The 14,401-nt window shown below is 43.4% G+C and overlaps 1 protein-coding gene across 9 annotated transcripts in view; it reads left to right on the top strand.

The window, feature by feature from the left end:
* The window catches only part of ITPRID2 (ITPR interacting domain containing 2), a 67,927-nt gene extending 53,912 nt beyond the window's left edge, over positions 1 to 14,015 (top strand). For 7 of the 9 annotated variants that reach the window (XM_083704602.1, XM_083704598.1, XM_083704601.1 and 4 more), the window contains 7 exons: positions 2,538 to 2,615; positions 3,758 to 3,885; positions 5,845 to 5,995; positions 7,739 to 7,804; positions 8,142 to 8,555; positions 11,439 to 11,562; positions 12,834 to 14,015. In XM_083704602.1, the coding sequence (XP_083560728.1) occupies positions 2,538 to 2,615; positions 3,758 to 3,885; positions 5,845 to 5,995; positions 7,739 to 7,804; positions 8,142 to 8,555; positions 11,439 to 11,549 (948 nt within the window). In that variant the 3' untranslated portion in view covers positions 11,550 to 11,562; positions 12,834 to 14,015. Of the gene's footprint in view, positions 1 to 2,537; positions 3,020 to 3,364; positions 3,886 to 5,844; positions 5,996 to 7,738; positions 7,805 to 8,141; positions 8,556 to 11,438; positions 11,563 to 12,833 lie in introns of those variants that run through there. The other 2 variants (XR_014556565.1, XR_014556566.1) reach the window with 2 other exon arrangements.
* Positions 14,016 to 14,401: the final 386 nt, after the last annotated feature.

The raw sequence follows: 14,401 nt of genomic DNA, 5'->3' as shown, positions 1-14,401 counted from the left end.
TGCCAACATAATGCCCTCTAGGTGTTATGGATTGCAATTTCCATCATCCATGACCACTGGCCGTGCTGACAGAAGTTGTAGTCCACCACATCTAGAAGGCACCACATTGGATGCCGCTGCCCAAACATTCCATTGAGTCCCTGACTATGTTGGGATTTGACTCCCCAGATCTACGTTTGATGCTCTTATCAACTGGGTCACGTTGCCTTTCATACAGTCATGGCAAAGCTGACGTACAAAAACTCAGTTCTGTGAAGCATGAATTAGATTTCTTCCTACTCAGGATCTTTTATATGCAAACATTTTAAAGGCCTTGCTTTTTATTATTATTATTAAATTGAGGCTTGAGAAGATATTTCTGTTCTGTTAGATATTTCTGTTCTGGGGAATGTTGGCATTGCTCAGGTCAGGAGCTTGATGGAGTCCCCTCAAGGACAAGATAAGTAATGGGAGGTAAACTTTGCAGAAGGACAAGTTTGCTCTCCACTAATTGTCTAATGCATGCCGTGTACAGCTGTGTGGAAATGTTGCATCATAATTCCCATTGTCCCTGATAATTGGCCATGCTCGCTAGGGCTTATGGGAGTTATAACAAAGGGATGTCTGGAGGGTCACAAGTTCTCCTCCTCTCATCTAGGGAGTCCTTGAGCAGGATTGTGAATCTGAGCCGTCTCCCATATGTCATTATATTGAGGGCCAGCCTGGTTTAGGCAAGTGTGAAATGAGTAGTATGCATAAGAGCCAAGCCCCGTTCACACACACACACACACAAATTAGAATAAAACAACAATATTTGAATGCCATGCATATTTCTGCAGAGTCTTCATGAAGCCTGAGAGCTAGGCTAGGCGGCTTAAGTTTTGCAGCCATGTGTTTCATGTGCAAAACTGCTAATTCGAAAGCTCAGACTATTTTAATGCTCTGCAATAAATTTTGATTAAGTAACTTCCTTTTCGCAACCTCCTCCTAGAACGAATCCCAAGATTTCCCCCCACTTGGTACTTAACAGCCCTGTCATGTTCTAAAATGCTTGCCAGATGCAATAAACTCCGTTCTGGAGCTGGGGAAAGTTCACCTTTTTTTGAATAGGCTTTCACAATCGGAAGCCTCATTTTATCATATGAAAGTTTGGAATGAACATAGTTGCTTTTCCAGTCAGGAGTTTCCCAGGGATCTGACACAGCTTTACTCATTCCATTTTGTAAAATGCATTCTTTTCCATGGTGTCCATAGTTAATAAAATTCCTAGACCTACACTGGACTTGCTACATTTCCCCATCCTTTAGGAGTTTGGCGGTATTGCCTCTGTGTCTTTCTGTTTTGACATATTTGGGTTTGTGTAGATAATGCTATCTGAAGCCTTGCTACTTGCACACTAACGTCTTAGATACTTTTAAGTCTGAGGAAAAGCTCGTTTGTCTGTCATGCAGCACGTATCATTATCATCATAGCACAGTTTTGATTTGGTACTTGTATCTTAACCAGAATATTATGAGCCAGTTTGCGCAGGGGTTACAGCGTTGGACTTAGACTTCATTGACCCGTGCTTCAAATCCCTGCTTAATTGTGAAGTTCACTGTGGCCTTGAAGAAGGCATTTGGTCTCAGTTTATTTCACAGAGTAGACAGTTGCCTATGGGCTGCTCTTAATCCTTTGGGGGAAGGACAAAAATCGCAGGTGGGAAGTTTTGCCTTGCACAAATTGGATTCTTACCCAGAAATTTCACTGCCAAATTAGATTTTTGAATCTAAATCCATTCCTTTTCTTAGTTGGAATTTGCTCTTCACACAGGTGCACAGAGCTAATTCAGATGGCACACATGATACCGCAATCCGTAGGACTATACCACCTTGCAAGGCTTCTGGGGTCTTGCTGGTTTGAATACACACACCCAGCAGAATTGAAGAGGTGCAACAAATCTGACCAGTCTCAGATTTTAGATATTTGGGGCTTCAGTGTTTCCATATCTGCAATGTGGAGGGATGGCAGGGGTATCACTGCCAGAAACATTGGCTGTAACACAGGTGGCTGCTGTTTAGGTGTGAGGGGGCTGGGCCCAGAATTGAGGATGAGAGCCAAAGTTTGCTTGAAGTGCCAGCCCATTTACTCATGAAGTTGTTATAGAAAAACAAACAGGGTAAATGCAAACGACCTACCGTATTTTTCCTTGTATAAGATGCCCCAGTGTATAAGACAACCTCAAAATTAAGAGATCAATATTTTAAACATAAAACAGAACATCTTTGATATTTTCTTAAAAATTCAAAGTACTGGTATATTTAGTACCATATATTTAAACATCAACAGTGGTCAGGGAAGTTGGCCGACGTTGCTGAGCTTTTGCGGAAGTGCCCCAGAGTTAGGGTTGTCATATTTCAAGAGGTAAAAATCAAAAATTGTTGGGCTTTTTTGGTGCAGTAGCGTGAAAAGTTTGTTGTGTTCATGACTGTTGTATTGACATGTTATTGCTTATTGGTCTCATGCACCAAGTTGTTAAAATGTTATGTTTGTTTTTATCTCTTCTTTTCCCTTTCTAGAATGCTATGATGAGAAGTCCTGACCTCACTACAGCCCCTTACAGTACTCAGAGATCTTCTATTCTACCTCTCTATGAAGTAAATGGCATTTTTCTCTCTCTTCATCCATGTTCTGTGTTTGAGATAAAATTGCGCATATATATGTGTGTGTGTGTGTGTGTGTGTAAAATGGGAATGTCCTTTCATCTGGGTTCTCCCCTCCCATCTTTAGAAGATGGGGACGAAGAAAGAGATGGCGCAGTTCTCTACTCCATGTATCCAGCTCTCTCCCTCCCTCCCCCCCTCTGGGTGGTTTTCAAGGGCAAAGGACAGGGAGGTCATGGGGATGCCGTAGGTGTGGTGCTGAGATGGCTGACTCCACCAATAGGCTCTAAGTTGCTGAGCCCCAGTCCAGAGCCCAAATTGTCTCTATGAAGACAATCCATTGGCAGATTGGGCTCATGGAATTCATGGAAGACAAGGCTATAGCTACCAGCCATAAGGTAAAGGTAAAGGGACCCCTGACCATTAGGTCCAGTTGTGGCCGACTCTGGGGTTGCGGCGCTCATCTCACTTTATTGGCTGAGGGAGCCGGCGTACAGCTTCCGGGTCATGTGGCCAGCATGACTAAGCCGCTTCTGGCAAACCAGAGCAGTGCACAGAAATGCCGTTTACCTTCTCGCCAGAGCGGTACCTATTTATCTACTTGCACTTTGACATGCTTTTGAACTGCTAGGTTGGGGCCGAGCAATGGGAGCTCACCCCGTTGCGGGGATTTGAACTGCCGACCTTCTGATTAGCAAGTCCTAGGCTCTGTGGTTTAACCCACAGCGCCACCTGCGTCATAGTGGCTCTTTATTCCCTCCAGTGTCAAGAGGGCGGTATGCCTCTGAATACCAGTTTCTGGGAATTGCAAGTGAGAAGAGAGCTCATGTCCTGTTTGTGGACTTCTCTTTTGTTTTATTGCATATTTTAATTTTTGAGGTTGTTTTAGTGCCCCGGCGGAATGGTTTTTGTCTCTTTTAGTTATGCATTGGTTTTTATAGTTGGGGAACTGTAGCTGCATAGAAGGCATTTTGACATAAGCAATATACAAGTGAATCATCACTATCATCGCCATCTGCTTGGCTACTGTGAAGACAGGGTGCTGTCCTGGAGGGGCCTTTAGTCTGATTTGGCAGGGCTCTTGTTATGTATTTACACAGAGTTCTGAACATAAATACTTCTCTGTATCTGTCTAGAATACATTCCAAGATCTTCAAGCCGTGAGAAGGAACCTAAACCTGTTTAGAACGCAAATGATGGATTTGGAATTGTCCATGCTGCGCCAGCAAACCACTGTTTATCAGCACATGACAGAGGAAGAGAGGTGAGTGGGGTAGGGGGGTGTTCTCACCCAAGCAACTTGTTTACTATATCTGTGCTCACATGCAGGTTCCTTTTATATTTCTACTAAAACCTTTTGCATCTGTTCTCTTTCTTTCTCAAAAGCACTGTTTTTCTTCTAGGTGCGCAGCCTTCAGTTAATCCTAAAGCACGCTCCTTCTCCTTCCTCTTCTGCGCATTTAGAACTGGCCTTTTGCATTCTGACTCTGCCACTTTGCTTCTGATCATCACTCACAGTTAGATTGCTGCAACTTTCTCCATGCCGGTCTTTCTGTTCTGCCACCTCTTCTCCACTCTCTTCAGAGTGCTTCTGTCAAGACCAGCCTTTCGTCCCTTTTGCTCTGATCTCTGCCCTCTTGGTAAGATCCTTTTTGACATTTGGGTTTCATTTTGTTTGGGCATTAACTTCAAGGGTCCTATTCCATAGGATGCTTAGATGTTTTGAAAGGGATGGCTTTTCATTTTATTTATTCCTCAAGGAGTTTAAGGTGGCATGCTTCTCAACCCTTGCATTTTTGTCCTCACTGTGAAGCAATAGCTTAAGACTTCAAGACTGTGGCTGGCCCAAGATCACCCAATGAACTTAATGACTGAGTCGGGATTTAGACCTTGGTTTCTCAGGTCCTAGTCCAACACTATGGGGTGTGGGTGCTGCTGTGGTCTGAGCCTCTTGGGCTTGGTGATTGGAAAGTTGGTGATTTGAATCCCTGTGACAGGGTGAGCTCCCGTTGCTCCTTCCCAGCTTTTGCCAACCTAGCAGTTCAAAAGCACACCAGTGCAAGTAGATTAATAGGTACCGCTGTGGCGGGAAGGTAAATGGTGTTTCCATGCACTCTGGATTCTGTCATGGTGTTCTGTTGCACCAGAAGCAGTTTAGTCATGCTGGTCACATGACCCAGAAAGCTGTGTGCGGACAAACGCTGTATCCCTTGGCCTGAAAGTGAGATGAGTGCTGCACCTCATAGCCACCTTTGACTGGACTTACCTGTCCGGGGGTCCTTTCCCTTTTATTTTATTTTTACCTTAGTCCAACACTCAGACCACTTCACCACACTGGGGTGGTCTCAGGATTTCCCTCCAGATGTCACTCTTATAGCCACCTTGTGGCGAGGTTCTGTAGAACTATTTGTTTCTGAAGATACTCATTTTATTACTCAGACAGACAGACAGACAGACATATCTGCCATCCTCCTAAAGAGATAAATGTGCCCTGAGTTTCTTCTCCCCACCCCATCTTAGTTTTTCAATATGCTTGTGGTAAAGGTTTGCTTGAGAAATAGTGACTGAGCTCAAGGTCAGTCATAAGTGAGTGAAGATTTGAGTGTGTGTCTTCCCAGGTCTAGCCTAAGGCTCTGCTCATGAGTTTCTTGTCTGATGTCTGCTACGTGCATGGTAGCCCTTCAAGCCAGCCCAGTTCCACTGAAATCCCGTTTCGTTTTCACTGTAGATTCTGTAAGGAAAGAAAAGGGTTGCTTCACTCTCCCATGCATGTATTACGGCATCTGCATGACCAGCTCTCTCCCTTGCTTATATAACACGCTGCTCCCAATAAATACCTGGACCACATCCAAACCTATATATAGCATTTAATTTACAGATTTGCTAAATACATACTAGTTAAGCTCTGGAAGTCTTGTTCCCCGCCCTAAGGGATTAGTTTGGTTTTTTTACTAATTTCATCTCCAGTGGATTTTCCTCATTAGTTTGCAAAACCAAAAGTAAAGCCCCATGTACTCCTGTGGAATGCACACATTCCTTCTTTCCCTCCTTCCTCTGTTCCCTTTTCTTGGTTGCTATATATTTTCATGTGAAAGTGCATTTATCTGCATAACACTGAACTGATATGTTATCATTCCCTCCACTGCTTTGGATGATATGCCTATTTGTGCTCTACCAACAGGATTGTATATTCCCCATTCCATTTTGTTTGTTTCTGATTTAGATATGAAGCTGATCAGCTCCAGACCCTGAGGAAATCTGTCCGCATGGAGCTTCAGGAATTAGAAATGCAGTTAGAGGAGCGCCTTCTTACTCTCGAAGAGCAGCTTAGGAATATTCACGTGTCTTCACCTTACAGGCAACAAACACCCATGGTATGTCTTTTGTCACAGTCCGTCTGTGCAGATATATCTCTGCAAGGGATGTAGAAGCACTGGGTGCTTCTATGGGGCGAGTTATTCCCCCAACACCCAGAACTTTGTTATGCCACCAAACATTAGAACAGCTGCATTAAGCATTTTTGTTTTGGGGCACAGTGTTTTTTCATGTGGATCCATGTTCCAGAGGCTAATGGAATTCAATATTAGACATGCTAAGCAAATTTTCAAGTCAGTGGGAAGAGGGAAGCCCAGATTGATGGCCTGTAGCCCACAGCCTCAGAATGGTGAGGACATGCACATTCAGCAGAATGGTTGAGTCTGTCCTGTGGTATTTGTACAGTGGTACCTCGGGTTACATACGCTTCAGGTTACATACGCTTCAGGTTACAGACTCTGTTAACCCAGAAATAGTGCTTCAGGTTAAGAACTTTGCTTCAGGATGAGAACAGAAATCGTACTCTGGCGGCGCGGCAGCAGCAGGAGGCCCCATTAGCTAAAGTGGTGCTTCAGGTTAAGAACAGTTTCAGGTTAAGAATGGACCTCCAGAACGAATTAAGTACTTAACCCGAGGTACCACTGTACTCCTTTATTGTTAAAAAACTAAGAGACAGGCAACTGGGCTTGGATTTGTAGGCCAAGAAGAAGTTGGGGGTTGCGTTGCTCTGTCAATACAAACAGGCATAAAACATGGCCTGTGTTCTCCCCTAGGCTCACAACTTGCTCTGGAAGCATTTCCCCATGTATTTTAGGGTGGTGTAGCCCAGATGTCACTAATGATCCAATTCAACAATCGACTAATGATCCAGATCAACCTTCCAGCCCCTTGATCTCTCTGGCATTCTTCATATGAACAAACCTGAGATAGAAAATGATAGAGGCTTATATTGACAGTGGCCCAATCCTGGCTTAATAAGCTAGGATATTTCTGAGCTGTTACATCTCCTTCCCTCCTCCCTTTGTCTCAGCAAGGAAACAAACCAGGAAGCTACAGCTGACTGCAGCTTTCTGTTACATGTGAGTGGAGAACTGGGATTCATGGCTTCCAAAGAAGCCTAGATATGGAAGCCACCCCAAATGACAAACAATGGTTTCTTGTGTCCACTCATGTGAAGGGGAAACAAAGGGGCTGCATGTGTGTCAAGAATTTAATCATATGAACGGAGCTATTACGTTTGATTGAGGGGTCAGAAGAAACTAAACTAAAGAGCATGTAGCATATCCACACTCTGTCCCTTTCCCCCCATCTGAGGGGGGGAGTTCTAGACAGAATAGCTCAGTTGACTACAGGTTACCCGATAACCAAATGGTGACCTCTGCAGATTCATGTTGCTTTTCTTTGGAGATTCCAAAGGTTTAGAAGACCCAGGGATGGGTCTGAGGAGGGAAAGGAAACATGGTTTTTTTTGGGGGGGGGGGGGATTAAGAATAAGAACCAAGTAAGTTGTGCCAAATAGATCCACTGAAATTGATGAACTTAAGCTACTTAAGTCCACTGATTTCGTTTGGTTGTCTCTGAGTCCTGACTAACAGGGTCCATCAACTTTAAACTCTTACGGCTCTTTAAATATTTTTCTTCCTTACTATGTCCTGGAATCATAAATGCAGAGGTAGCATAAAAGGCTCTCTGGGACCTTGTTTTCTCAGAAAGTTGGTGGTGTGGCACAGGCCACGAAGCAGTTTTGAGAGCTCCCGAAAATGTTAACAACCCCTAATTTCTGTGTTTTCTTTTTCTTCCAGGGCATGTATGGGAGCAGAAGCACTGATAACTTGTCGTGCCCTTCTTCACTGAATGTGATGGAGCCGGTAAGTAACCCAGACAAAGGCTGGAAGTGAAGGCAGTGGTATTTTCCAGTCACATTGAGATGTTTCATTGGCAGTGATACATGAATGGAATGGATTGGAATAAATGTATGTACAGAACATATGAGATATTGGGGATGCTGTCAAATTCATGCTAGGCCTTTGGCTATTCTGAGATGCAGTGCGTTCCAGTAGGGTTGAAGGCATGGTTTGTAGCCCAAGGATGAGGCGGAATTTTTGTGCTCCTGTTCCAGCATACATTTGTGGTTTTGCCTGTCTCACAAGACAGTGAGTAAAGCAGTTGTCTTGTCTTCCTCCCCCACCTCCCGTAATTCCGTAGGTCTCTGAACTCATTCGAGAGCAGTCATTTCTGAAGTCTGAGCTGAGGTTGGGTCTGGGAGAACTTGGAATGGAGATTCCACCGGCCGACGGCTCAGAATGTGCCTTTGATCACGGACATTCTGACTCCTCTTCAGTCTGTTCCAGCCAAGCCAGCAGAAAAGACAGTGCACACTCATCTGAGATGATGGGGAAGGCCAAGCCCCAAAGCAAAAAAATCTACCGAGCGTGTGTGGCCTTGATGCCCTCTCCACCGGCAAGAGCAGGAACAGGGCAGCCACCTGAAAGCTCTGAGGGACACACAACGTCCAGATCGGAGATGGAGCAGAAACTTGAAAAGATCCCTCTTGTGCCTGCAGTTGAAGAAATTCACAGAAGTGTGGAGAATGATGAACTGCAGCAAGTCATACGAGAGGTGAGCAGCAGGCTGGCTAGCATTTTTTTGACAGGAGCGTTTGATCTCAATGTTTTCTTCTTAATGTGGTTAAGAAGATTCGATTGACCTCACCGAACTCCAATCCCCAGGGTAGTTTAATGATCAATCCCTCTTCCCAGGAAATAGGGAACTGTAACTCTGTGAGGGTAATAGGGATCTCCTAACACCTCTTGGCAACCTTAACAAACTATAGTTTCCAAGATTCTTTGAGGGAAGCCATCAGGTTGCTGTTTGCAGCAGTTGGAAAGCTTTCTTTCTTCTTTTGGCCCAGCCTTAGTTCAGATCTTTCCCAACACTATCAAGAGATGTCAGGGGTTGAACTGAGACCTCCTACATACAGAGGATGTGATCTTTCCCTGAGAGTCTCATATTCAATGCTGGGCTTTGGAGAAAGTCTGGTGCTGTTATGGTCTAAGGACAAATGCCATAAGGGTTATTCAATTCTTCTCATGTTTCCCCAGAAGTAAGTCCCATTGTGTCGCTAGTCCCTTAAACACAGAAGTTTGCCAAATCACACATTGTGTGTTTGTTACAGAGTGGGTTTGTTTAATGCTGGCACCCGCTTTGTTTAGTATATCCCTTTGCATCTCATAAATACCAAAAGTATCTGCCTTGCATTGTTTGCTTCCCAAAGCAGAATGAATCCATTGCAGGGAAATTCATTAATATGCATTCTTGATATTTCTTCACAAATGTTAAACTCATGGCATTCTGAACAATTCCTCTCCCTCTGTATACATGAATTATCTTGGCTTGTAGGAGAAAACAGCATAAACAGTATTCAGTGTTCCAGAGCATGCCAGAATAGACTGTAATGTGTGTGAGCTTTTGACCTGTATCTTTTTACTGGAATGAAAAGGAACCCGCTATCCTTTTCTCTATACTCCCACAGAAGAAAACTACAAAAATGCCAAGAAACTTAACTTTGTTCTCTCTTGCTTCGAAGAAAATGCAGATTGCTTTCTTATTTAGGGAATATAAATGCAAAATGCAAAATAAAATAAGAATGGAGCTAGTGTTCTCTACTTAAAAGAAATCAGGTTATTGGGGAATAGTATCTTGAATCAAATTGTTTCAGGAATACTTGATTTGAATCGTCTGCTTCTTGATACTTTCCATTTTACCTTTTCAAGACACCGGTGCACTTTTGCAAAGTCACACGAGTGCCTTGGAGAGGGGAAAATAATGTGACCATTTCAAGGCACCTTCGAGTGATAGCCAACATTCATCATTCTCAGCATAGACCCATTGAAATCATTGGACATCACCCTCTGTTTTGAAGAAGCTTCTCTAGAAAGAGTGGCAGGTCTTACACTTAGCTGTAAAACATTTTTAAAAATCAGACTGATTGCAGGTCCATTGGTATTCTTTCTTGTGTGCCACTTTCTAGATGCAAAGTTGGATTCTTTGCAAACATCCCTTACTGCAGTGAGGAAACTTGGACACAGAGACAGCATCCTGCCCAAGGTCACACAGGAAGCCTGGCTGTAGCAAAGCCAGGAATAGAACACACGTTGCCTGTTCCTTTCCACACAGATGGATCCTTTCTCTTGCTTGCTCATCCATTAGCTCCGCTAATTTGGGAAGCCTTTGTCACTTCATTTCGGAATGCACCCAATTTATTTATAGGCTTTGTGTTCCTGGGTGAATAGCATTCGTCCCTTAAGTGGCAATCCCACCAGCACTGGAACGCAGAACCCTTGGTTCTCTGCACAGCGCTGCTCCTTGTGGTCAACCACCAGGGCTGCAGTTTGGAGCAATTTCCTGGACATTAAATAAGCACTAGACTGGCTCGTTCTCCAACCACACCCCTCCTGCCCCTTGCTGCCCATTGGGTCCTCAGACAGGAAGGACGATAAAAGGCTTTGTGTTCGAACTGAGTTTTTGGACAACAATGGTCATCCTGGTTTAGGTATCTGCCAATTTATTCCTCATCTTTGGCTCCTAGGTTATTCTGCACCATGAACTCGTGGGTCTGTTTCTCAGCATTGACCCCGCTCCTTCAGTGTTGACCTCCAACAATATTCTTGTAGGATTAAAAGCACAGTACAGAACTTAGGACACATCCACTCCATGCATTTAATAAAGCACATGGCTTCTCCACTAATAAACCTGGAAACTGTAGTTTACCCCCTCACAGAGCTACAGTTCCCAGCATCCTTAAACTACAGTTCCCAGGATAAGTTGGGGGAAAGCCATATGCTTCAAATGTATGGTGTTGTGGATTTGTTGTTGTTGTTTAGTCGTTTAGTCATTTCCGACTCTTCGTGACCCCATGGACCAGAGAACGCCGGGCACTGGTGTCTTCCACTGCCTCCCGCAGTTTGGTCAAACTCATGCTGTTAGCTTCGAGAACACCGTCCAACCATCTCATCCTCTGTCATCCCCTTCTCCTTGTGCCCTCCATCTTTCCCAACATCAGGGTCTTTTCCAGGGAATCTTCTCTTCTCATGAGGTGGCCAAAATATTGGAGCCTCAGCTTCAGGATCTGTCCTTCCAGTGAGCACTCAGGGCCGATTTCCTTAAGAATGGATAGGTTTGATCTTCTTGCAGTCCTTGGGACTCTCAAGAGTCTCCTCCAGCACCAGAATTCAAAAGCATCAATTCTTCGGCGATCAGCCTTCTTTATGGTCCAGCTCTCACTTCCATACATCACCACTGGCAAAACCATAGCTTTAACTATACAAACCTTTGTTGGCAATATAACCCTGGAAAACTGCCTGCTGCCACATTTCCCCAATCCCACAAGGAAAGAATGAATGGGATTGGCCCAACCTATGCAGTTGTGCTTAGGCTTCAGTGAGCTACAAACATAGTGGAAGTATGGTAAATGTAGGCAAACCTGAAATGTCTTATTTTCAGATCAAAGAGTCTATCGTCGGTGAAATCAGACGGGAAATTGTAAGTGGACTGTTAGCAGCTGTCTCTTCCCCTAGCAGATCTGCTAACGCTAAGCAAGAAACGCAGCCGTGAATCGGTACTACAGGTAAATATTTCAGTGTTGCTGCATGCCAGTAAGTGCTAGAGGAGGGTGGGGAAATACCATGCAAATTACATCAGAAAAAAATGCCATTAAGATTAGGGTCTGAGTATTACAGAATTGGGGACGCGGGTGGCGCTGTGGGTAAAACCTCAGTGCCTAGGACTTGCCGATCGTATGGTCGGCGGTTCAAATCCCCGTGGCAGGGTGAGCTCCCTTTGTTCGGTCCCAGCTCCTGCCCACCTAGCAGTTCGAAAGCATGTCAAAGTGCAAGTAGATAAATAGGTACCGCTTTATAGCGGGAAGGCAAACGGCGTTTCTGTGTGCTGCACTGGTGCTGGCTTGCCAGAGCAGCTTTGTCACGCTGGCCACGTGACCCGGAAGTGTCTTCAGACAGTGCTGGCTCTCGGCCTCTTAAACGAGATGAGCGCGTAACCCTAGAGTCGGACACGACTGGCCCGTACGGGCAGGGGTACCTTTACCTTTATTACAGAATTGCACTACTGCATCGACTTTCTCAAAGTTGACTCTAGCAACAAGACTTGCCCACCAGTGGGTGGATTCCAAACCATTAGCCCTGGGGTGTTGAGATGTGTGTGTTATATATAATATATATAATTTTTCTTACATTTTCTGTTTTACAATTTCAAATACTCATTTTACATCCTTAAAATATCAATGACTTCCCTTCTTCTCTTTCCATAGTTCATTTTACATATCATAAATCCCTGCATGTTTTACAAAAACTATACCATTCAGTATCCCATTATTGCACCCATCGAAACTTATTTACACTGTTGAATTTATCTTAATGCTGCCAGTGTTTTCAGCTGTACACAATTATATCCCATATAGACGTTTTCCAATCTTCTTTAAACGTCTGTTCTTCTTGTTCTCTTATTCTATGCAGTAGTACCTCGGGTTACATACGCTTCAGGTTACATACACTTCAGGTTACAGACTCCGCTAACCCAGAAATAGTGCTTCAGGTTAAGAACTTTGCTTCAGGATGAGAACAGAAATTGTGCTCCGGTGGCACGGCAGCAGCAGGAGGCCCCATTAGCTAAAGTGGTGCTTCAGGTTAAGAACAGTTTCAGGTTAAGTACGGACCTCCAAAACGAATCAAGTATTTAACCCAAGGTACCACTGTATGTTATTTTTACAAGTTGTGAGTCCCGGGTGTTGAGATGCATGTCGCTGCTTTCACTGAATAAATATATTTGTTTTTGATTTGAAATGACAATCATACAATAACTCTCCCCCCCCCATAACAACAGGTTGGCATGTGGTCCAAGGACACTGTGGAATTCTCCTTTTGGAAGGCTAGATGGGCGTGTCTGCCTGCACTCAGGAGGACAGAAGTGAAGGCTACTGTATACAGTCCGTAGTTTTGTGCTGCTTAAGGTTCCACTTCAGCTCCCTCTGCTACGACTGGGACACTCTACATCTTACTACTGCCCATGAACCATCTTCCAAGCCTTAATATTTATTTGTACATTCCTACGGTTCGTTTGTGCATAGTGTCTTGCTATTATTATAATTATAATTATTTCTGTGTAGAGGTGTTCCTCATAAAACTTGAAGACTTCCTTGATCTACCCCAGTTATAAATAGCCTAGGATTGTCATTGTTATTTTATATATATGTAAAAACCCACTGACCTCTGTGAGGTATTTAACTGTGCAATAACTGATTCACTCTGAGAGCTTGAAACAACTATCGTAACTATTTTCACTGCTGTTACCAAGTGCCACTTCAAAAGAGGAGAGTAACCTGTTGTGTTGTTGTTGTTGTTTTAAAATGCTGTAACTCTTGGGAGAAGCTGTTGTTTGCAAAGAGTTTAGAGAGCTAAATGAACTTAGGTAAAACTACTAAGAATGCTTACACCAAGAGCAGTAGAGACCTTTTAAAAATAAATAAAAATTTCTGCTTCTTTAATCTTTCTCCTTGGGGGTGTGCTTTGTATTGTTTTAAAAATCCTTAATATATATTAATGACTTCTCAACGGTATCAGGAGGCAGCCTTTTTCTCCTTTTAATAAAACAAGTCTATAAAACACTAGAGGGTTTTTCTAAGTGGATAATGCTGTTGTTGTGGGGGAATTGGAAGGAATTGTTCCCCTTTTTCTGAAGTTTTACTATGGCCCAGGGAAAATGGCATGTATCAGAACAGATGAAATTGTATGTTGGCAGGGTTTGGGGTTTCTTTTACATGTTTTTTTTTGTCAATGGGATGCTAGACAGTCAAGGTTTAATAATGTCTGGATTATTGCCACTGGGATTCCTTATGTTTCTGTGGTTTTGTTTTTTGTTTTTTAAATATGTTTTCAACTAATAAAATCAAGATTGTGTTGAATACATAATCAAAACTAGTAAAACTATAAAAGTGCATTTGGAATGGACATAAGGGCTTTCATATTAAAAGGGGCTGTTATGCCAATAAAATATTTATTTTGCCTACAAGTGTTTGAACTCATTATTTTCATTGGTTTTGAGACACTGGAGTCTTCTGGCTGGGCTGGGAGAGTTATGTGAATAGATCCTTACATAGGCATTTGAGAGAAGAATTCAGCTTGCATATTAATCCTGGTTTATACATGCAGCAAAATGAGATATTAGAACCCTGAGCTGGTATAATGGACTGAACCACCTCAGGTGATAGGTGGGGGTGTGTGTGTGTCATGTATGAATGTTCCTTTACATTACAAGAGACACACAAGCCATGTCCAGTCATTCAGGTTGTGCAACTGAAGTTGATCCAGAGCTCTTGCGCAACAAATCTGTTAACCCCTCCTGACCCCTGCAAAAAAAGTGACTTTTTGCTATAACACTGCCCATCTAAGAAG

The sequence above is a fragment of the Podarcis gaigeae genome, assembly GCF_964106915.1.
Source record: "Podarcis gaigeae genome assembly, chromosome: 1".
NCBI classification, from domain to species: domain Eukaryota; kingdom Metazoa; phylum Chordata; class Lepidosauria; order Squamata; family Lacertidae; genus Podarcis; species Podarcis gaigeae.
This window is presented reverse-complemented; position numbering and strand designations above follow the sequence as displayed.